Source organism: Barbatula barbatula (genome assembly GCF_947034865.1).
Source record: "Barbatula barbatula genome assembly, chromosome: 13".
Classification (NCBI taxonomy): Eukaryota; Metazoa; Chordata; class Actinopteri; order Cypriniformes; family Nemacheilidae; genus Barbatula; species Barbatula barbatula.
The window spans coordinates 13,238,850-13,258,203 of NC_136776.1; the positions used below are offsets into that span (position 1 = coordinate 13,238,850).

General features: G+C 38.2%; 1 protein-coding gene across 1 annotated transcript in view; it reads right to left on the minus strand.

The window, feature by feature from the left end:
* The window catches only part of grip2b (glutamate receptor interacting protein 2b), a gene marked incomplete at its 5' end in the record, with an annotated part of 85,160 nt that overhangs the window by 24,126 nt on the left and 41,680 nt on the right, over nucleotides 1-19,354 (minus strand). The window contains 5 exons of the mRNA XM_079470906.1: nucleotides 351-426; nucleotides 554-640; nucleotides 4,638-4,783; nucleotides 5,779-5,914; nucleotides 6,463-6,543. Of these exons, the coding sequence (XP_079327032.1) occupies nucleotides 351-426; nucleotides 554-640; nucleotides 4,638-4,783; nucleotides 5,779-5,914; nucleotides 6,463-6,543 (526 nt within the window). The remainder of the gene's footprint in view (nucleotides 1-350; nucleotides 427-553; nucleotides 641-4,637; nucleotides 4,784-5,778; nucleotides 5,915-6,462; nucleotides 6,544-19,354) is intronic.

Below are 19,354 nucleotides of genomic sequence, written 5' to 3' on the forward strand. Positions count from 1 at the left end.
TCTTCCCTCTCTAGACACGTATGAGGTATTAATTTGCCCCTCACTGAAGGATTTTCCATGATGTTGATGTTGTATGTAGGGAAAAGCAATTCGAGAATGGAGGTAGAAAATCCCACAGCTAAGAATAAAAGCAGGCTGTGTCTCTCTCTGACCCAGTTTCAGGAAATGAATGTATGTTTAAGACGTGACGCTCCAAACATGAAAGCAGTGTTATAAAAAGTATTTATAATACATGGTCTCACATACATATGGAACTATGAGAGACATTTAATTTTTAGGTTAACTATCCCTTTAAAAATGTTACAATCTCAACAAATCCTAAGAAAACTGTGAAGGGTCTCGTTATTTACCTGTCGGCGGGTCCTCCAGGTCGGACATGCGTCACCACCAAAGGTCTAGATTTGTTCCAGTCCTCATGAGACCCCCCTGTGTTATAAATACACACCAAAAACTATAATTTAATAATGGCCACAACAGCAAATCATATAAAATATTACAAGATTCAATATATAATAGCAAATGGTACACCAGACGGGATAAAATCCAGTCCCACCTCTCATAACAAAGCCGAAGCTGTTGCCTTCTTTCTGCAAACAGATGTCGATTGTCTTGGAGATAACACCTGAGGTACTGTCTGGTGCTACAGGGTAAACACAGCAGGAGAGAGGAGACAATGTCTTTAAATCAACAACTTTTACTGGGAGAATAATAATATAAAAAAACAGAAGGTCAGGCAGAAACGCAGAGCTCATTTTGCCTTTTTCATATTGGACCCGAGTTGGATAATAAAACAAGCAGATTGACCAGGAGACATTTGGTAGCAGGACTTCAAAGGACGTTTCATAGAAGTGATTTAGAGGTATGCGCACACACACAAAATCAGTGTGTATCTTTGTCCCCCTTGTAGGAAGTATTTGTTTTCTGTTTTGATATTTAGTTTGGTTAGTGTTTTTCCCCATTGTGGGTGTTTGTTTTGTATTTTTAATTAAAGTCATCACCGCTGCCTGCACTGGGGTTCTTCCACCACGTTCACGACATAAATAACATAATCAGTGAATATCAATCAGGCTTTCTAAAAGGTTGTAACATAACTAATAATATTTGGCTAGTGCTTGACCTCTTAGACTATGCTGAGAATGTAGAAGATGATGCTATCAGTCTTTTTTGGGATTTATTTAAGGTGTTTGACACAGCTGAACATGAATTCTTGTTTAAAACTATATAACTTTTTGGGTTTGGGATTTTCTTTTAAATATGGTTAAAATGTTTTACACTGATATTAATAGCTCTTTGATTCTTAATACCGCTACCACTAGATGGTTTCAATATTCATCTTGGAGTGTGTCAAGGTTGGCCAATTTCCCCATTTTTTATTTTTCCTAGTAGTCGAAATATTATCATTCGGAATGTTTAATAATGATGAAATCCAAGGTCTCAGAATTTTTGATAAAGTACTTAAGATATCCCAATTGGCAGATGACTCTTCTTTATTTTTAAAGAATGTATCTTTTATTCCCAATGCTATTTCCTTCATCAATGTCTCAAGGGCTTCTGGCTTAACTTTGAATATATCTAAATGTGAAATCCTCTGTCGAATACTTAATTTATGGTCGTGCCTTATTATCCAAAGCATAAGGCTTATCTCGCTTCGTTTATCCCACATTATGACTGTTTTTTAAAGATTATAACTGCAAGGATATTAATAATTTGTTCTCCTTTATTTGGAAAAATAAATCTCAAAGACTTAAAAAAAGGCTTCTTGCTGACGGAGGTCTGGAGAGGCTTTCTTTTGAGAACATAAATAAGAACTTTAAGATAAATTGGCTTGAGATATGTTTGATTACCCCAAAATCAGTTTGGAACCATATTCCTCATAGTCTTTTTAATCTAATTGGTCAATACATTTCTGTAGACATGTGATTGTAATATTTCTAAAATCCCCCTCAAATTATCCAAATTTCATCAGCAAGCTCTTCTCGCTTGGAAAATGTGTTACTGTTACAATTTCTCTCCTCACACCGCTTTCATAACTGCTTCTAATAAATCTTTATTCTCAACAAATTGGTTTAACAGATACATTAATCTTATAAAAACTTTGACAATTTTGGGAATCTTTTAACTTACAAACAATTCATGTTTATTTACAATTTTCCCATACAGTTTAGGGAATGTAATTCAGTTAATAAAGCTATTCCTGTAACACTTAGTCAACTTTGTCAAACATCGTATTTGTTATAATTCTTTCTCTATTTGTCTACAGATGCTATGTTGTATTATGAATAAGGATCTAGAATTTATTGTTAACCTTTTTATGTTAGTAGCAAACTTTCACATACATTAATTTTTTTTTTAATTCCATCTATTAAATATTATTTGTTCTGATCTTGACACTTATATTTCTTCAATAAGACTGTTAAAAAACTAAATATTATGATAAACTCTTCAATCGCCCTGGTACTTTGTAATACACAGTGCTCATTCAAACTGAATGTGAGTTATGCCATTTTTTTCTTATTTGTTAATATGAACTGTTATTAAAAAAACAATGACATGCCGAAGTAATAAATCGCGCTGGAATTAATCTGCATTACCTCCGTCCTCTACGTCGAGCAACACAGACTGAGACTGATTCATCGCTGTTGAAGGTAGCTCTTATCAACGCTCGCTCTGTGGGGAACTAAATCTTTTTTTTAAATGATTTTTTTACTTCACATGTGCTGGATATTTTATGTGTCACTGAGACCTGAGTTAGGCCTGGCGAACTATGCACGTTTCCGAAATGGTACCCCAGGACTTTACTTTTTTTAACTCCCTGTGTCTATGCATCTATTTCAAATGGCACTTTTTGAACCTGTTGTATTTGATTTGGTGTATCCCCCCTCAATATAAATAACTCTGGTTTTATAAATTAATTAACATTAACATTTGTGACTAACCTCTTATGATAAAATTCTGCTGCTCAGGGATGTTTTATGTCTTTTGCACTTCTAAACCATTTTTAAACCTAATTGAATCATTTGATTTTGTTCAGTGGGTATCTGGCCCTACTCACTCACAGGTTCACACCCTGGACCTTATTTTAATGCATGGGTTCTTAGTTCATGACCTGGAAGTAAGTGATGCACCTTTCTCAGATCTCATGCCTATGTGCCATTTACTGCTCAACCCCCTAGAACTATTCTTCCTGCACAGTTGTCTCATATTTTCACAACTTCCTCCATACTTTCCATGATGTCGTGAACTCTTAGAAAATGAAACCACTCTTTTGTCAAATTTTCACCCGATTTCTAACCTGCCATTTCTCTAAAAAATTATGGAGAAACAGTTTTGTCTCAGCTGCAGTCATATTTGTTACATAATTCCATTCATGAAAAATTTCAGCACACAAATTTAGCACACAGTCTGCCCTTTTTAGAGTTTCCAACGATATCTTCCGCAACCGATTCAGGGAAGAATGTGGCGATGGCCTTTCTTATCTCGTCTGTAGCTGTGTGTGATTTTTTGCGGTACAGTTTTACAATGGTTTCGATCTGATCTGTCTAAAAGGTGGTTAAATGTTAGCTTAGGACATTGCAGCTCTTCCGACATGTGTCTTGGCTGTGGTGTTCCTCAAGGATCAATTCTCGGCCCAGTGTTGTTTTCCTATTGCCTCTATCTTTGAAAAATATTGAGTATCCTTTTACTTTTATGCCGGTGACATGCAAATATACCTCCCATTTCTGCATAATGACACAAATTTCCTACAACCAAGGTTAGGCTGCAAAGATGAGCTAAAGCTATGGTTGACAAGTAATTTTGTTCATTTTCATGAAAATAAAAACCATCATATCACACCCATCATACGCACACTGCACTGGCTTCCTATCAATAATGTTATTGTTTGTTCATAAAGCCCATTAATAATCTAGCTCCTCAATATTTAACGGATATCCTGCTACCATACACTCCCCCCATCTTGTGAGATCTTGTGAGCTTGGGTTACCAGATCAAGACTTAAAAATCAAGGTGATCACGCCTTTGCTACTATTTGCCCGGAACTCTGGAATTGCCTTCCATTGCATGTTAAAACTGCGCCATTTATCTCCATTTTTAAAACCAGACTCAAAACACACTATTTACTCTTGCTTTTAATGTTCCTTAATTGATCATTTATTGTGGTGAGGAAGGCGGGACGAGAGCCATGAGGCTCGCCACATTTATTTTATCTTATTTTTGATGATTTTGCTGAATGTATTGGTATAAACTTGTTTTAATCATTTCATCTGCATGTACAGCACTTTGGTGTGCCTCTGTGGTTTTTAAACGTGCTATGAAAATAAACATTGATTGATTAATTGAGTAAAAAAATAAATAAAGATAAAAACACAACACAAATCATCTATAAACACAATTTTTAGATGATAAAATGGGTTTCATGGGTTTTCATTGGGTCACATTATTTTTTCTTAGGCTGGCACTCACTTTATTTTGCAATATTTACATGCTTCCATGCACATGCATTGTGTCTATGTGTACACTGCAGGTCTGTCCTTCAGGAAAAACCCTCATGAATGGATGCAAGCGATTATTTCAGACTGGGTTTTCATTGGCAGGAACATGCCACAAACAGGCAAAAGTCAGAATACTCAACTTCCTACCAGCTGACGGCAGTTCATACTCCACTTCCAGCACAACACGTTCTCCAATGTTTTTCAACAGACTAATGATCTCATCATGGCGGAGTTTGGTAAGATTGATGCCATTGACCGACTTGATGTAGTCACCAACGTTGAGCTGATCACTCCTGTAAAATAAAATTTGCATTGAAGACTGCATTGAAAAAACATAGTAAAAAAAATGGTTTCGTATTGTAATTAGAGACAATAATTTAAGCAATTCAGGTAATATTAAAAAGCATGTTGGTATAATTTCAACAACGTAAAGGTTACTGTAGCTTTTAGTATCTTTTTAAATGTAAAAATTAACATAGTTTATAAGCATTCTTGACATTAAACATTAAACATTGACAAATGAATCCATCAACTTCTGATGGTCCAGACAAACCGCCTGTCAACGGTGGACCTCAAAAATGTAATTATCTTTTCAATGGAACGTAAAGGCAAAGCGAGAACTCTTTATCTGTAGCGAACACTCCACCGGCAGTATGAAAACGCTCATTTAGATGCTAATTAGACAAATGAATGCTAGTTATTCTCTTTGTCCTCTAGGCCAACATGAGTTAGCACAATGATGCCTGACAAAACATCTGTCACAAGCCCAGAAGTTTTCCAAAACAATATCATACCAGCGGCAAGGAAACATATACTAAAGATAAAAACTCTTTTACTTTTGTCATTTTTTTTTTTAGTTAAACAGAAATAAGGATATGATAAATGATGTTATAATGAAACAATGTCACACAAATCTAAAGACGATTTATCAAATTTATCAAAAAAATTGATTTAAAGCCAAAATGTTTTACAATGTATGATGCTATTATGTATTGCATTCTCAAAGCTGCCACAAGGGGTGCTATAGAGCCCATTCGTCTAAAAGTTGACACCTACAATCTATGGATTTTCAGCTATATGTTATGACTAGTCAGATCTATATCTTTTAATTTCAGGTGATTCTGTAGCAGCCCTGTGATTGGCCGATTTAAACCTGGCTGTCGTACAAGCATTAAGGCAGTGACAAATGCAACAATATTGCTGCGAGTCTGTGTGTGTTTTATGTTTAACTCTTGGATGATTTTGTCATGTTTTATCAGGTTGAGATGATGTCAGGTTGAGCCCTCACCTAGCTGCAAGCCCACCCGGCCGTAGGTTGGAGACGCGGGGTTTGCCGTCCTTGTCGGTGCCGCCCGAGATTGTGAGACCTAGAGTGCTTCCTTCCTTCTTAATCAATTCAACCAGTGTAACCCCGCGCAGCTCTTCTGCCCGGAAACACAACAGCCAAACACACGTACAGGAGACAGCAGTCAGCATGGAAGGTCACACGTCAGGGTCCATTCTGTGATTGGCTCATGGTTGATGATTTTATAACAAATATGCAAAAGTTAAAGGGGTAACCCTTAATTTTACATTTCACAGATCACAATGGAAAACTTCTGACAGTAGAAAGCGAAATGACGTAATTTATTTAATAAACTTTTACTTCCAGTTGACTCAGCTAATCCAATTGGTTTTAAAGAAGAAAGAAGTCTCAGATCAGCAGTGCTTCCAGCTAGCAGCATGATTCAGATGCTCTTCAAGAACCGCAGGAACATCTGGAGAACACTGTTAGCAACAGCCTCAAACCCCCATCTCAAACAGCCATCTGAGTCAATGTGGCAAGAAGAACTCAAATATCCCCGATGGGAAAAGACAGAAAAAAAGAACCCACATCAAAAGAACTACAGTATATGGTGCGGATAGGATGAATCGCGGTGGGTGTGAGGATTGGTGTGGGCACAAACAGAGGAAGAGATTGATTTGGGTGTACCTGGGATGCTTTGTCTTCTGGAAATGAGCGAGTTGTCAGGCCCTGTTGAGTCCTTGTTCCCTTTTGAGTATGGGCCATCATCTGTTGGATGAGAGTACATATTTAAGGTACAGAACCATAGAGAAAAGCCACCCATTTTTGAAACAAAGTGTGAAAAATGATATGTTCTGTAATTAAAGTTGGATTTTTTTCATTTGGGATGAAACCTTCCTTTGTGAAAGATATAAAAACAATACAATATAGCGGTTTCACTACTGTCTTACACTTCAAGAAAATGAATTTCGCACTTGTTTTGACAAGATTTGACTTGTCTTCGAGTAGAAACATATAAACACATTTAAATCAAGATATATTTGATGAGTTTATTCGCAAACAGACAACTCAATTGAAAACTCATGTTTTTATGATGCTATTAAAGTGTTTTATTGTGTTACACAGCTGAGCTGTATTTTTTAAGTTACTACTTAATCAAAACAACCCAACTGCAGTTTGATTGATATTATTGGAATGCACAATAAAAACAAGATTTTTGAGGGGACTTGGACTTCTTCTCTTCGCTCTCTCAACGGATGCAGTCGCATTTTTCTTGCTCCCGTCCTCCCCTTTTTTCCCTGCTGATCTCGTGTCTCGTCTCGTATCATCTATTGAGAGATTCTCTCTGCACTGCTCTACAAATGAAATTATGGATCTGATCAACCCTGAGTGGAGCAGTATGGAGAGACGCTCTTGCGTCCCTCCCCCATTCTACTGAAACACACAAACATAGGCCGCACTCGAGGGCGGTCACCCATTCCCAGATCCATCGCCTCCGTCGCTTTGACTCGCCAGCCTGACAAGCGGTCACAATGGCAGCAGGATCAGATGGCTGCTTGTCGGAACTGGATTACTTATCCCTGTTGCAAGTCTTGTCTATGGTGTATTGTGTACATGTTTTTCTCCTCACCTTCCCCATGTTATGCTTTATCTTCTTCTAAAAAATACATTTCGTTGCACTGTACTTGTATGTGTGTAATGACAATAAATTGAATCAAATCAAATCAAAACTAGGCCTTAGTTAAATAAGAATATAACAGTATTTTACAGAAAAAAACATTACCGTGTGCATTTCTTGAGACAAAACAATATCACTGGTATATTTTAAGACGTGTTAGTGCAAGTTGTTTTTGATCATTTACATTTATGAATTTGGCAGACGCTTTTATCCAAAGCGACTTGCATGTGATCAGACACGCTTTTAACATTTTAGACTAAACATATCATCTTTTGTTATCCCCAAGTACACAAACAAACAAAAAAAAACTTTTAAAATGAAGTAGGGTGTTATGTAACACAAGAGAAAATATTTGCCATTTGGGAAGAAAACCAAATCAGTCTTTCCCAAAAAACATTTGAGTGACAGACATGTTGCAGGATTTCTTTGCCATCAAGCCGAATGGATGAGTTCCCTTGTTTTACTTTAAGCATGAAACTTTCATGAGCACCAAAGTTTGTTTTCTTCGAACATTTCACATTGAATCAGAATTTTCTGTTGTGTTTTGAGTTCTAAACCTCTATGAAGTTTTCATGCGTTTGGAACATCGACAAAATAATGTAGATCTCACAACTGCGAGTATAACAGTAACAATACGTTGTATTATAGATCTGGTGGACATAAATGCCTTTTAGGGATTTATTTTAATTAAATGGTTAAATGCTTAATACATCTGGCGACCTGAGCACCACAACTTTACAAATGCTTTAAAATGTACATAGACGGTTTTGACCTTAAGCTAATACAAACCCTCGGTTGAGCAAACAACACCAATAACTAAGATTTCCAGCAATCCTGTGCCATTTTGGCATTTTCTTCCTCGGAACTGCTCGCCCCAAAACACATCCTCATTAGGGCGGTCCGCACCGCAGCAATGCATTTAAGCTCCTACAATCAGGAATTCCACGAAGTGAAAATATAAAAAATGAGATACAAATCCCATGGAGCCCTCACCAACTGACAATTAAGACCAGAAACAATCTAAAGCGTTTAATGTAGAATTTTTGAAAAGTTATTACTGAAAGATATAAACATTGGGATTAGCCTCCGGTGTTAACACAACACCAAATATAAGGCATGAACCCCCCCAGCTCGAAATGCTGAAAACGTCAGCATATCACCATTCACAGCGGTGAGCGGCATTCGGCTAATCTTCTTGCACGCTCAGGGGTTTTGGAAAGCTTTCTACGTCAATCTATCAAACAAGGTGCTTTAGCTGTGATAGGTTACTCACTCGCAAGAGACAGAGTCACGACTGTTTGTCCCCAAAGTCGCATTATTTATTCAATTTCAACTTTTTAGTTTGCCCTAGCTAACAGATTAAGGGGCTACAGAGGAAACATAAATGAGGGTGAGACTCGATTCAAATTGAGACCAATCATAATGTTATGGTGTTGAATTTGCACGATGCTTCTGAACAAAAATATATGCAGTATATATATAAATATATATATACATATATACTTCTGCAGACAGCTTAACAGTAACAGTAAAGTTAATAAAGCTAAAGTACTTTATAGAGGCAATCTGTCACTTTTGTCTCTCTGTCGCCATCTCTGTTTGAAATTGAGAGTTACTTTACATACTGTATATTTATTTTTTGATGTGTAAAATCTGATCTGAAAACTCAAAAGCTTACTGTTGTGAATCGGGTAGAGGTAAGGAGATAATTCCGAACACTATGGGGCAGTTTCCTGGACAGGGATTAGATTAAGACAGACCTGAAGTTTTACAAACATACAAAACTTACAAAGAATAACCGATATGCATTTAAAAAAAAAACAATGGGACTGATATGTTTTAAGATATGACAGGGCAAGTTGTTTTCCGTTTAGACAGTTTTAACATTTATTTTAGTCCAGGACCAGTCTTAAGCCCTGTATGTAATACCACCCCTATTTGTTTTTGTACTTTTTCAATAGTTTATGTGGTTTTATGTATAAAAAATTACGGATTGCAGCTAACTAAATTTTTACTTTTAGCGAAAAAGATGAGAAGTTCTTGTTACACTTGAGTGTTCTTGGTTGTTACTAGGGTGTTGCAGGTGGTTTACCATAAGATTCCAGCAAAATGGATTCACTGACAGTCAGAACCGTATTTCTCTGTCCGTGCAGCTGAAGAGTGTGCACATACAGATATGCATTCGATCTATTCTAATACCTAACCAAACGCTATGCTACAATTGCTATAATTTCGGATTCTAAATTGATATATTTAGTCTCCTCTCTTTTCATCCATGTTTGATGATTTATATTCATGAGGTCCAGAAACTCCAGCAAATGAGATCGCTGTGTGGGCGGAGCTGTCAGCCGCGAAGAAATAAAACCGTAAATCACTGTCGCGGGTGGATAAGACAAAATATCTAATGAACATCAAAAAGATATATTTTATTGTATGTTGCGGTGTGACGACACTGGTTAGGACTCGTTGTGATATACGGTGTAAACCTATTTATACTTTAATCGTCCACCAGAGAGGACATCTTAATAATTACTTCGAGGAATTATTTATGACCAAATTACATTTTTATAAGATTACTAATGAAAAGAAAAGTATATAGAAATATAATGCTTGTATTAGGCAGCGCTACTAAAAATGTATTCTGTTTATATGTTAGGAATGTGCAATGATCTGGTTTTAAAGAAAAACCCTCAAATAAATGGCTCTAATTAACCTGAAGATACTGTAGCTGTAATCTGGTAGAGCTTGAGTCTCTTTGTTTAAACTCTACATGTCGTACCATAATTGCGTCGCATTATCAGCACCACACAGCCTTAAGCTTCGCCCAGAAAAGAACCTGCACCTCAGGTGATATGTGCTTGACGTGTAGATTGCAAACAAACCCAGAGAAAGATATTGGAGCTAAACACAGAGAAATTGCCAGATTTACCAAATAAAAACCTTCGAAGAACCACCAACAAAACTAAAGCACAATGTATTTCACGTGTTCTTTAACACAAACAATGGTGCCCAACTCTGCAAACTCATGCACTACACCCATGCACAGATTTACATACAAAGGATTTTAAATATGGAAACAATCCATCTCAGATGATAACACTTCCATACATGAACAATGCAAGGCTGTGATGTATGGCACTCTGAAGCTAGTGTCCATTGAGAATAGTATGCTCTAAATTCGGGTAGGGTGATATGAACACAAAAACTATTTTCCCAGAGTAACAATAAATATATATCCAGACAATGGGCCTCATTCATGAAACACGATCAGAAAGATTGTTTGTGTCAATAGTTAGTAAAACGTTGTTTGGACGTAAATTCTCTGATTCATGAACATTTTCGTATTTAGAAATCTTAGTTGGTACGAAAGAAATTTACACCTGCTCCATACCAAACTGGTGACGTTGTATTTTGATGTATCATAATGATATTTCACAAGTTCTTTTGCCTGACATTTTCCATTTCTTACTCTGAAACGCAGAGCTCGACACAATCCTTTTTTGCACGGGACAAACACTACATTGAGCAACCATCAAACACAACGAAAGAAAAGTTAAAATTGCTGGTTACTGCATTTCATAACGGTCTATTCAGTAATATTCTTTAAAATAAGACATGTAACTGTCATGGATATCCCAAATCAAAGCAACCAACGCGTCTCCGGAAAAACGTGCAGTGCTTCCAAAGCGCTCTCAAGCTGGTCATTTCAGAAGAGCACCAGGTATTATTTCAGCTGGCTACAAACGCTTTGGTGGACAGAGTTTAACTTGTTCATTTATTGGTAAGCATTTAGTCTATTATGCATTTATGGAATAATGTTTCCACAGCAAAGAATGAAGTTCAGAGGATTCCAGCACACCTAGATGCGCAATTTGCATATCTGTAGTGCAGAGGCAGAGATTATGCTAATTGATTGTTTCATGAATGAGGCCCAGTAAGAAATCATAAATTAAAAGGAATAGAACATTCTGAGTTTTGGCAGTGTTTTTAAGGCAAGGTGCTTATGTGGCCAATTCAAGTTGAGGTCTTGGTTTGCACCATTTTCAGATCTTGAATTTAAATGATAAGGACTTAACAATATACTTTGAAACCCCAAAAAGGAAAATGTGATTGCTTGAAAACTATGAATCGGAAGCACCCTCTGGTTTAACCCTATTGAAAATCTTTAAAACAGCTGTTAGCCGTCATCATTCAGGTGCACTCGATGTGGGCGCATGTTTTGTAGCATCCTGACACAAGGTTTTACCGCCCCTCCGCCTGTGAGCCTAAAATTAACGCTCCTGGAAATCACACTGAGGCGTGGAAACCAGCATTTTAAATCAAAGCACGTCCGTATAACCCCCGACGCAGGTTTTCCTGCCAGCAGCGTGATGCCACGTTATCATTATAAGCGTCCCCACTAAAGGGATTGTGGGTAAAAAACGATGTGTCAAAGGAGTGTTGTATGGTTGCTGGGCAAGAGCGAAGTAGGACTGGGAGTTCGGATTTGGTTTTTCGGAGTGAGGTTGTTTAAAGTTCAGCATTCTTGAGAGATGTACCTTGAATAAAATATTTCAATAATGAGCAGTCCGCCTCAAGCGGGTAATGGTCCAAACTATGTCATTATGGAGGGTTTCCTTTTCTTATAATTACAGCAAACATACAGTAAATCACACAATGAAGCCTTCTAAAGACCAAAACTGGGATAGAACGATGCCAGCTACAAGATTGACCTATTTGCAAAAGAAAGCCTAATTTTACACTTTTGTGGCACTTTTTTTCTATTTCCTGTAATGCAATAGTGACTGGCGATATTTCCAAAAACATAAAGTCAAACAAGTACATCAAACTACACGATTAAACGTCACAGTTCCCAATTACAACCTGTATGGTGTGCACAGATGTTCCATTAAAATATGCATTGGATGAGGCTTCCATTATACACAAATATACATGTTAAAAGCAAACATGCAGATTTGAATTGCAGTGAAGTGAGAATTCAAGGTCTGTTCTAAAATTGTGCAAGTTGCCTACCTAGACAGCATTTTAAACATCAAGTGCACTCACTATACCACCTATGCAGTGTCAAGATTCACTTAAAGGGATAGTTTGCCCAATAAAGACATTTGGTTGTCATTTGTTTACCTTCATGTTGTTCAAAACGTATATATGACTCTGTCTTATATTTTGACAAACGATATATCATTCCGAAATGTATTGTATTTATACAATGGAAATCAATAGGGGCCCCTGTTGTTTAGTTACAAAGATTCTTCAAAATATAGAATTTTGTGTTCTGCAGAAGAAAGTCAGTCACACAGGTTTGGAATGACATGAGGGTGAATGAATGATGAAAGATTTTTTTTCTCCAAATCTCAAATTAATATCAAAGTTGCCATATCTGTCCCATATCCTAAAAATCACATGTTTAATGAGTCTAGCCAGTGAAAATGTCGAAATTGTCTTTGCAATACAGAGCCATGTTTTTTGCAAAACTGGTGTTGAAAAATCATGTGATGTTCGGCAGGTTGCGCTATTTGTCTAACAAAGAGGTGCAAGACGTTTCACATAAAACAAATTTCCTCACGTTAACCTCTGGCTTCTCTTCCTGGCTGTCTGCTGCTCACGGCAGGAGATGTTTTCTGTCCCGACCCCTCGCCACTCCACCGTAATTCACAGCTATTATAAATGGAGAGAGTAATAACCTGCCAACAGGACATCGCAGAGGCCAAACATGTATAAACCAATCCCTGTAGTGTTGATAGTAGCTTTCTATTTTTTCCTTTCTCTAGCAATTGATGCCCAGTGCCATAAAAGGCAGTCTGAAAAGATTGTGGACGAATCGATTTTCATGAGTGGTCAATTGTTTCTTTTAACAAAACAATTGACACGTTAGGCCACATATAATTAAATGCAGTTAAACATGTATGTAATTATTTTGAAACTGTCAAAAGAGGAGGAATTGTGCCTCTGCCTCAATTCACAAAATGAATTCAGATTTGAATTTACATAGACCGATTTTGTACCCATCCCCATCCAACCGTCTGCTGCTGCAAGTTCAGAATAAAACACTTATCTTTCTAGATCGAAAGATATGAATTTATCTACATAAATGCGTCATTAACTGCCGTTTCTATGGATTGCTCTCACAAGGTTGTCCGCCATGTTGGAACAGTTCAAGCCAATCTATGAACCGGTTATTCCAAGTTTGGTTAGTTGGTAGTTGGGCTGGTTTTGTTATGAAAATCTGGAAACCATGTCAAGCAAGTGCTACAGAACACTCAAGACTGTTGTCTGTGCTAATCTGTAACTGCAGTTATACTCATGTATGAATATTAAATGTTGCATGCTGTGTAGACCGCTATGATTGCTGAACTAACATAATAAAACAAGATGATTGTTGTAGGTAACACAAGATTCAAAAGTCAATAAAAAATGCAATATTGAGTAGAATTGTGGCTGTTCTTCTGAAACCATATAGACATACGTGGTTTTAGAAGGACAGCAACCGTATAAAAAAAAACGCATTCGAACCGGTGATGGTTATCCCATTTTTCAGGAATTTACTTTAGATTTACAATCAAAAGATGCACAGTGTCATGACACATCGATGTCTTTGGCGGTCCAACACAATCCCATGGAAGAAAACATAACTATTTTACTAGTTGGCTAACTTTGGCTAATTTGTATGAATTCGTACAATCTCATTTTTACATTTTATTATGATTTGCTTTCGTGCCAGTGACGATAGGTTTAGGGGTTGGGTTAGGCGTGGGACTTCAGTAACGCTTTTGTTCTACTAATAATGCATATTTGTATGATTCACAGCATATGAATTAATACCAATTAGCCAATTTAAAGAAATTGTTACGAATTCAGGTGAGATCAGGTTGAGCGGTCTACTTTTATGGCGAAGACTTTCCACAAGACATATTAATTCCCCCCAAAATTACAGAGCTTTTGTAATATACAGCACTGCACTCTTGGCACAGAGTTGCATATTATCTGTGAGCTGCTTACTAAAGAAATACTAAAGAAAGACAGAATTATGGATCTAAGAAAGAGACAAAACATCTTATTCAGGCTCCTACACAATACATCACCGCTACATTCCACAATTGTGAACAACAGCACTACAAATGTGCGATGATTGCGTCCATTATTATTTTAAAGAGATTTACTTTGAAAATGTATAATTACACGCAGTCCACCTTCTATCGCTGTAACTTTCTCTTGCAAAACTCAATACAACAGGCAACGTGGCATCTGGATAAACAAGGCACAATTAGTCTAATGAGTGGTTTCAAAATGCCAGCGATGTAAATGGGAGATTAGTCACTGGAAACATGGCAATGGAGGACAATCTGATCTTCTACATTATCAGCTGTGTCAAAGCGTTCAGCGTGGGCGGCACAGAGAGGTGGCTGCCGGCATCATCGTTGTTGTTCGAATTGACAGAGATGCCTAAAGGTAGACCATTCAAATGCAATTTTCAATGTTAATTTCAGTGGCGGGGGGCTGAATCAAACGTTGGACTTATGAAAGTGGGAAAGGCTCAAAGTGGGAAACAAATCAATTATCCAAATCCTTTGCTTTAAGTTATTTTTTGATCTTTAATCTTAGTTTCATCTGCAGTACAATACTAAGTATAGGGAGTTAGAATAGCATATTAAGGAACTAAGCATATTACAAGGATGCCGAGCATCCAGACCTAGCCAGTACAGAAACATTGGACTTAATCGATGGCAAAAGTAGGGGCGGGACTATCTGTTTGTCCAACCAATGGCAGTAGGACAGAAAGAAATTTGTTTAGAAAATGTTTCATTATTTTGGTGTTTCCGTTTAGCGATACATGTGATGCAGAAATCTTTAATCAACATTTTACCAACATGAGGTAGAAACAAATTATTAAGTTTCGATATATTATTATGAAAAACAACTAATAAAAATAAAACAAAAAATATACATTCATTCAAAATAATATAAGAAAATAAATAAGTCAAATTTAGACGATTACTATCACATTCAACTACCGTAAGTAGTTTACGAATAGTTTATGTTTGTAAAATGTTTTCTGTGCCACCAGTAATATACAATTTGAACATTATCTCTGTAAATGTGGACACTGCACTGCATCAAATTAGTAATTTCTTAATAAGATGTTTTTTGCTAGCATCACATATATCATAGAGAAGAAGAAAAACAAAGTGATTTGAATATGCTTATAAGACATCCGTTTCCTAGACTCCGAGATGTTTAAGTGGATTGTACTTGATTATGAGAAAGCAACCTGGCATGCACGTGTTTGAACCTGTATGGCACTTGTGTCAGCTCATGTAATACAGAAATGGCTTGCTTATGATGAATAAGATAAGATCTCTCTATCTGTCGCCTGCTTACATGTATGTGTATGAGCATCATTACAAGCAAACACACTATACAGCACACACACAGACTCTCTGCTCGTGTGTGGCTCCCGCTGGGAGAACATTAGACTGAGCTCTGTAGCGTGACCATTTCCTCTGCTTCTTTTCATTAGATCATCGTCCCTTGACTTGCTCAGCAGTGCCCATAAACATAAGCTAAATCTCCAAACGCAGCCTCACTCATGAGAGATTACAAGGACAATCGACATACATGTGATGGTTATGTTAGCTTATACACATGAAACGGCAATTACCATGTATACACAGACCCGTCATTGAAATAGTAATGAGGGCTTTGCAAATACTTTTTTACAGTATCAGTTTCACTCTGGTGGTTCTATGATGTCATCATGTTGCAATATAGTGAAATAATGTACAGTACATACAGTGGTACTGGATAATTACAGAGTTCAATGGGATTTACATAGCACTCCAATGAGTTCTTTAAAGAATACCATTATGTTGCCATCTTGGGTAAAATGTATTGATCATCGTCACAGTCATGTTATGATGCTATGACATCGCCAGCCCCACACCCGAACAACATACAAGCCAGCCAACACCCCACTGCACGGAGGGTCTGCCTGAGCCCACCTCAGATGGAGAGCCTGAGCCCGCGGCTACACAAGCGCTAGCGCATGAACCCGCGACTGAGCCCATCATCGCACCTGAGCCTCAAGACGCGTCTGACCAGGTGCGTGAGCCAGCAACACTTTGCAACGACATGGGAGTTCTTGTGGAGATCGAAAGCCTTGAAGCGCTGCTGAGGGGGAGCAGTTACTGGACTTTGCCATTGTTGACTGGGGTAATGAAGAGGAATTATAGCTGCTCCCCTCCCCGCTGGTCCTGCCAAGCTCTCCTTCGTCTCCACTGGTCCCGTCCAGCTCTCTGTTAGCCAGCATCTCCTCTCCAGCCTCCAAGAAGGAACAGCCCAGCCTCCCGCCTCCTCTGTCTCTGCCAGCCAGTCCATCAACCTTGGGTCCGCTGGCACCTGAAGACCCTCACCCTCAGTAAGCAAGCGCCTTTGGGTCAGATGAGCTTCAGGATCTCCAGCCGGCAGCTATCTCGGGGTTGGATTATCCAATCTCTCCGCCTCCAGCCTCAGAGACCTGGTCTCCACCCTGGCATCCGACTCATCGGCTACACCCTGGCTCCAGCCTCCCTCATCTCAACCGTGGCCTGTCATCCCACCAGGCTCCCTTGTCCCTCTTGCTCCGCCGTCAACCATCCACCCCCTCGGGACTACAAACCTAAGCCTCGTCAATCTGCCCCTATGGCCCTGTCAGGCTCCTCCTTCATCCTTGGTCGATCTGGCTCTGGCGCAGTCTTCGTCTTCGTCGCAGGCTCCGCCTGGTGTCGCCTCTCCCATCTCCACCATGGCTCATCCCTTCGCCGACTCCACCATGGGCCACCGTCCTGGCTGGTCTCTGGACCTCCACCAGGCTCCTCCTGCTGCAGGCTACTCCCTGGCTCATCTCACTGTCATCACCACCCTGACTCCATGGACTGTTCCCTTTTGCCTTACCCCTGCCTGCACCTCGTTCACCTCCTGAGCCCCCACCCTCCCTCCTCAGTTGGACTTTTTTGGCGCAAGGACGCACCCCTTCAGTTATGTTTTGTCTTGGTTTGGTTTGGTGTCCCTGTTTTGCCTGTATTCCCTCTTTTGTTTCCATTGTTATTAATTAGTTCCCACCTGTTTCTGTTATCCCTGATTATTTTGACATTGTGCATTTAAGCCCTGTGTTTTTCCCCGTTTGGTTTTCCGGTATTGTTTTATGTTAGCGTGTGTTTGCTCCTGAGTATTATACAAAAGAACAACTCTTTGGAATACTTCTCCTTTTTCTGCCCATTGTGTATCCACTACACGTGACATTTTACTCAAAATTTTACTTTTAGTTTATTACCGTTTCCTAATACAATAAACCACACCACAGTTATTTTTTACAGCAATGTGTAACATGTTTACAGCATTATTCTTTTAATTCTCATTAGTATACAGTATTTTGTTATTTTCATTGTATTAGAGTAAAATTAAATCACTTCTTTAGACAGTACAGTGATGAATGCATATTGGGTATCACTTAAGATTAGGGTCCAATTCTTATTAGCATGCTTATTGGCTGTTTATTAGTGCTTATAACGCCGTTATAATGCCTTATTCTGTTTTCCCTTATTCTATATCCCTTAATCCTTTCCAAAACCCTACAACTTCTAAAGTGTGATGGGATAGTGAACCATTTAAGTAATTTTTATTTTTTTGCATTACACATATGTGACATGTATCAACTTTATATATTACGGATTTATACAAATCGGGATATTTATATACAGGGACGTGTATCATGATATACTGTATTGTCATAATATAACATTTTATTTTATATTCAGATATATTCACTGTCCTCAAAATGTCCTCAGAAATATAATAAAACATAGAAAACAAACCTTTAAAATAGTCTAATGTTAGCTTCGGATATACTAATGTTTACAGACATCAGTTAAAAGACATAATTAGTCCTCTCACAACAGACAATAACTTATCGAGACATGATGTCACTATCCATTCACCACTTCATAACAACCAACACAATCCAACTTAGAAGATCCAAAATAGACAAACCATGTTCACAAAGAGAAAATTAACAAACTTCATCTCACCAGATTTCAGACATCCTAAAAGACATCTCTTATAAACTCATGGACGCACCTTCGGTTTACTGTCACAGATCTCTGTAAATCACAGTGATTAAGTCATTGAAGTGCAATTCTCACCAAAGCTGTTCTTCACATCCCGTCGTAAACCACAAAGCATGTTGGCGTGCTCGATTCAACACACACGCAGTTCTGTGTCTGGTCACACGGTACAGCCCTGCATGTGTGTGTAGTGTCTCTCTTACACACACTCTCTCTCTCTCACCTCCGTAACTCTACACAGGCTTTCTTTCAACCAAACGGGGCTGTACCATCCCCTCCTCCCCTGCAGATTTTAAGTTCCTCCTTTGATTCGCTTCACGCGGCTGTAAATCTAGGAGCTAAAAGAAAGGAATTTATTCGCTGGATGTAAGAGATGCTAAAGTGCTGTTTGTTTTGCACAAGAGTAACCAGCAGATGTATTTGCTTGTTACCTTCTGGCTGTTGTTTCAGGGTCATTCTAGGAAAACTGTGCCAATTGAGATGTTTCAAAGTCTCAATTGAAAAAAATTGGATTATTTAAAAGGTTACTAGAAGTGTTTTTCCACCTCATGCATAACTTCCCAAGACCTTACAGGTAGTTTCTAATTCAAACAACTGCTGCCATGTTACTGTATGTTTGCTTTAGTCTCGCAGGATTCTTAGAAAGTTACATTATACACCATTTCAAATGTTCATTTAATAAGCATTTCTAGACGTATTTTGGCCATTCCAGTCCAGTGTTGTGTAAATTTCACCAAAACCTAACCTCAGGAGCGACATGAAGTCTTCCAACAGCAAAGCGGGCCTCTTTAAAACGTCTTAA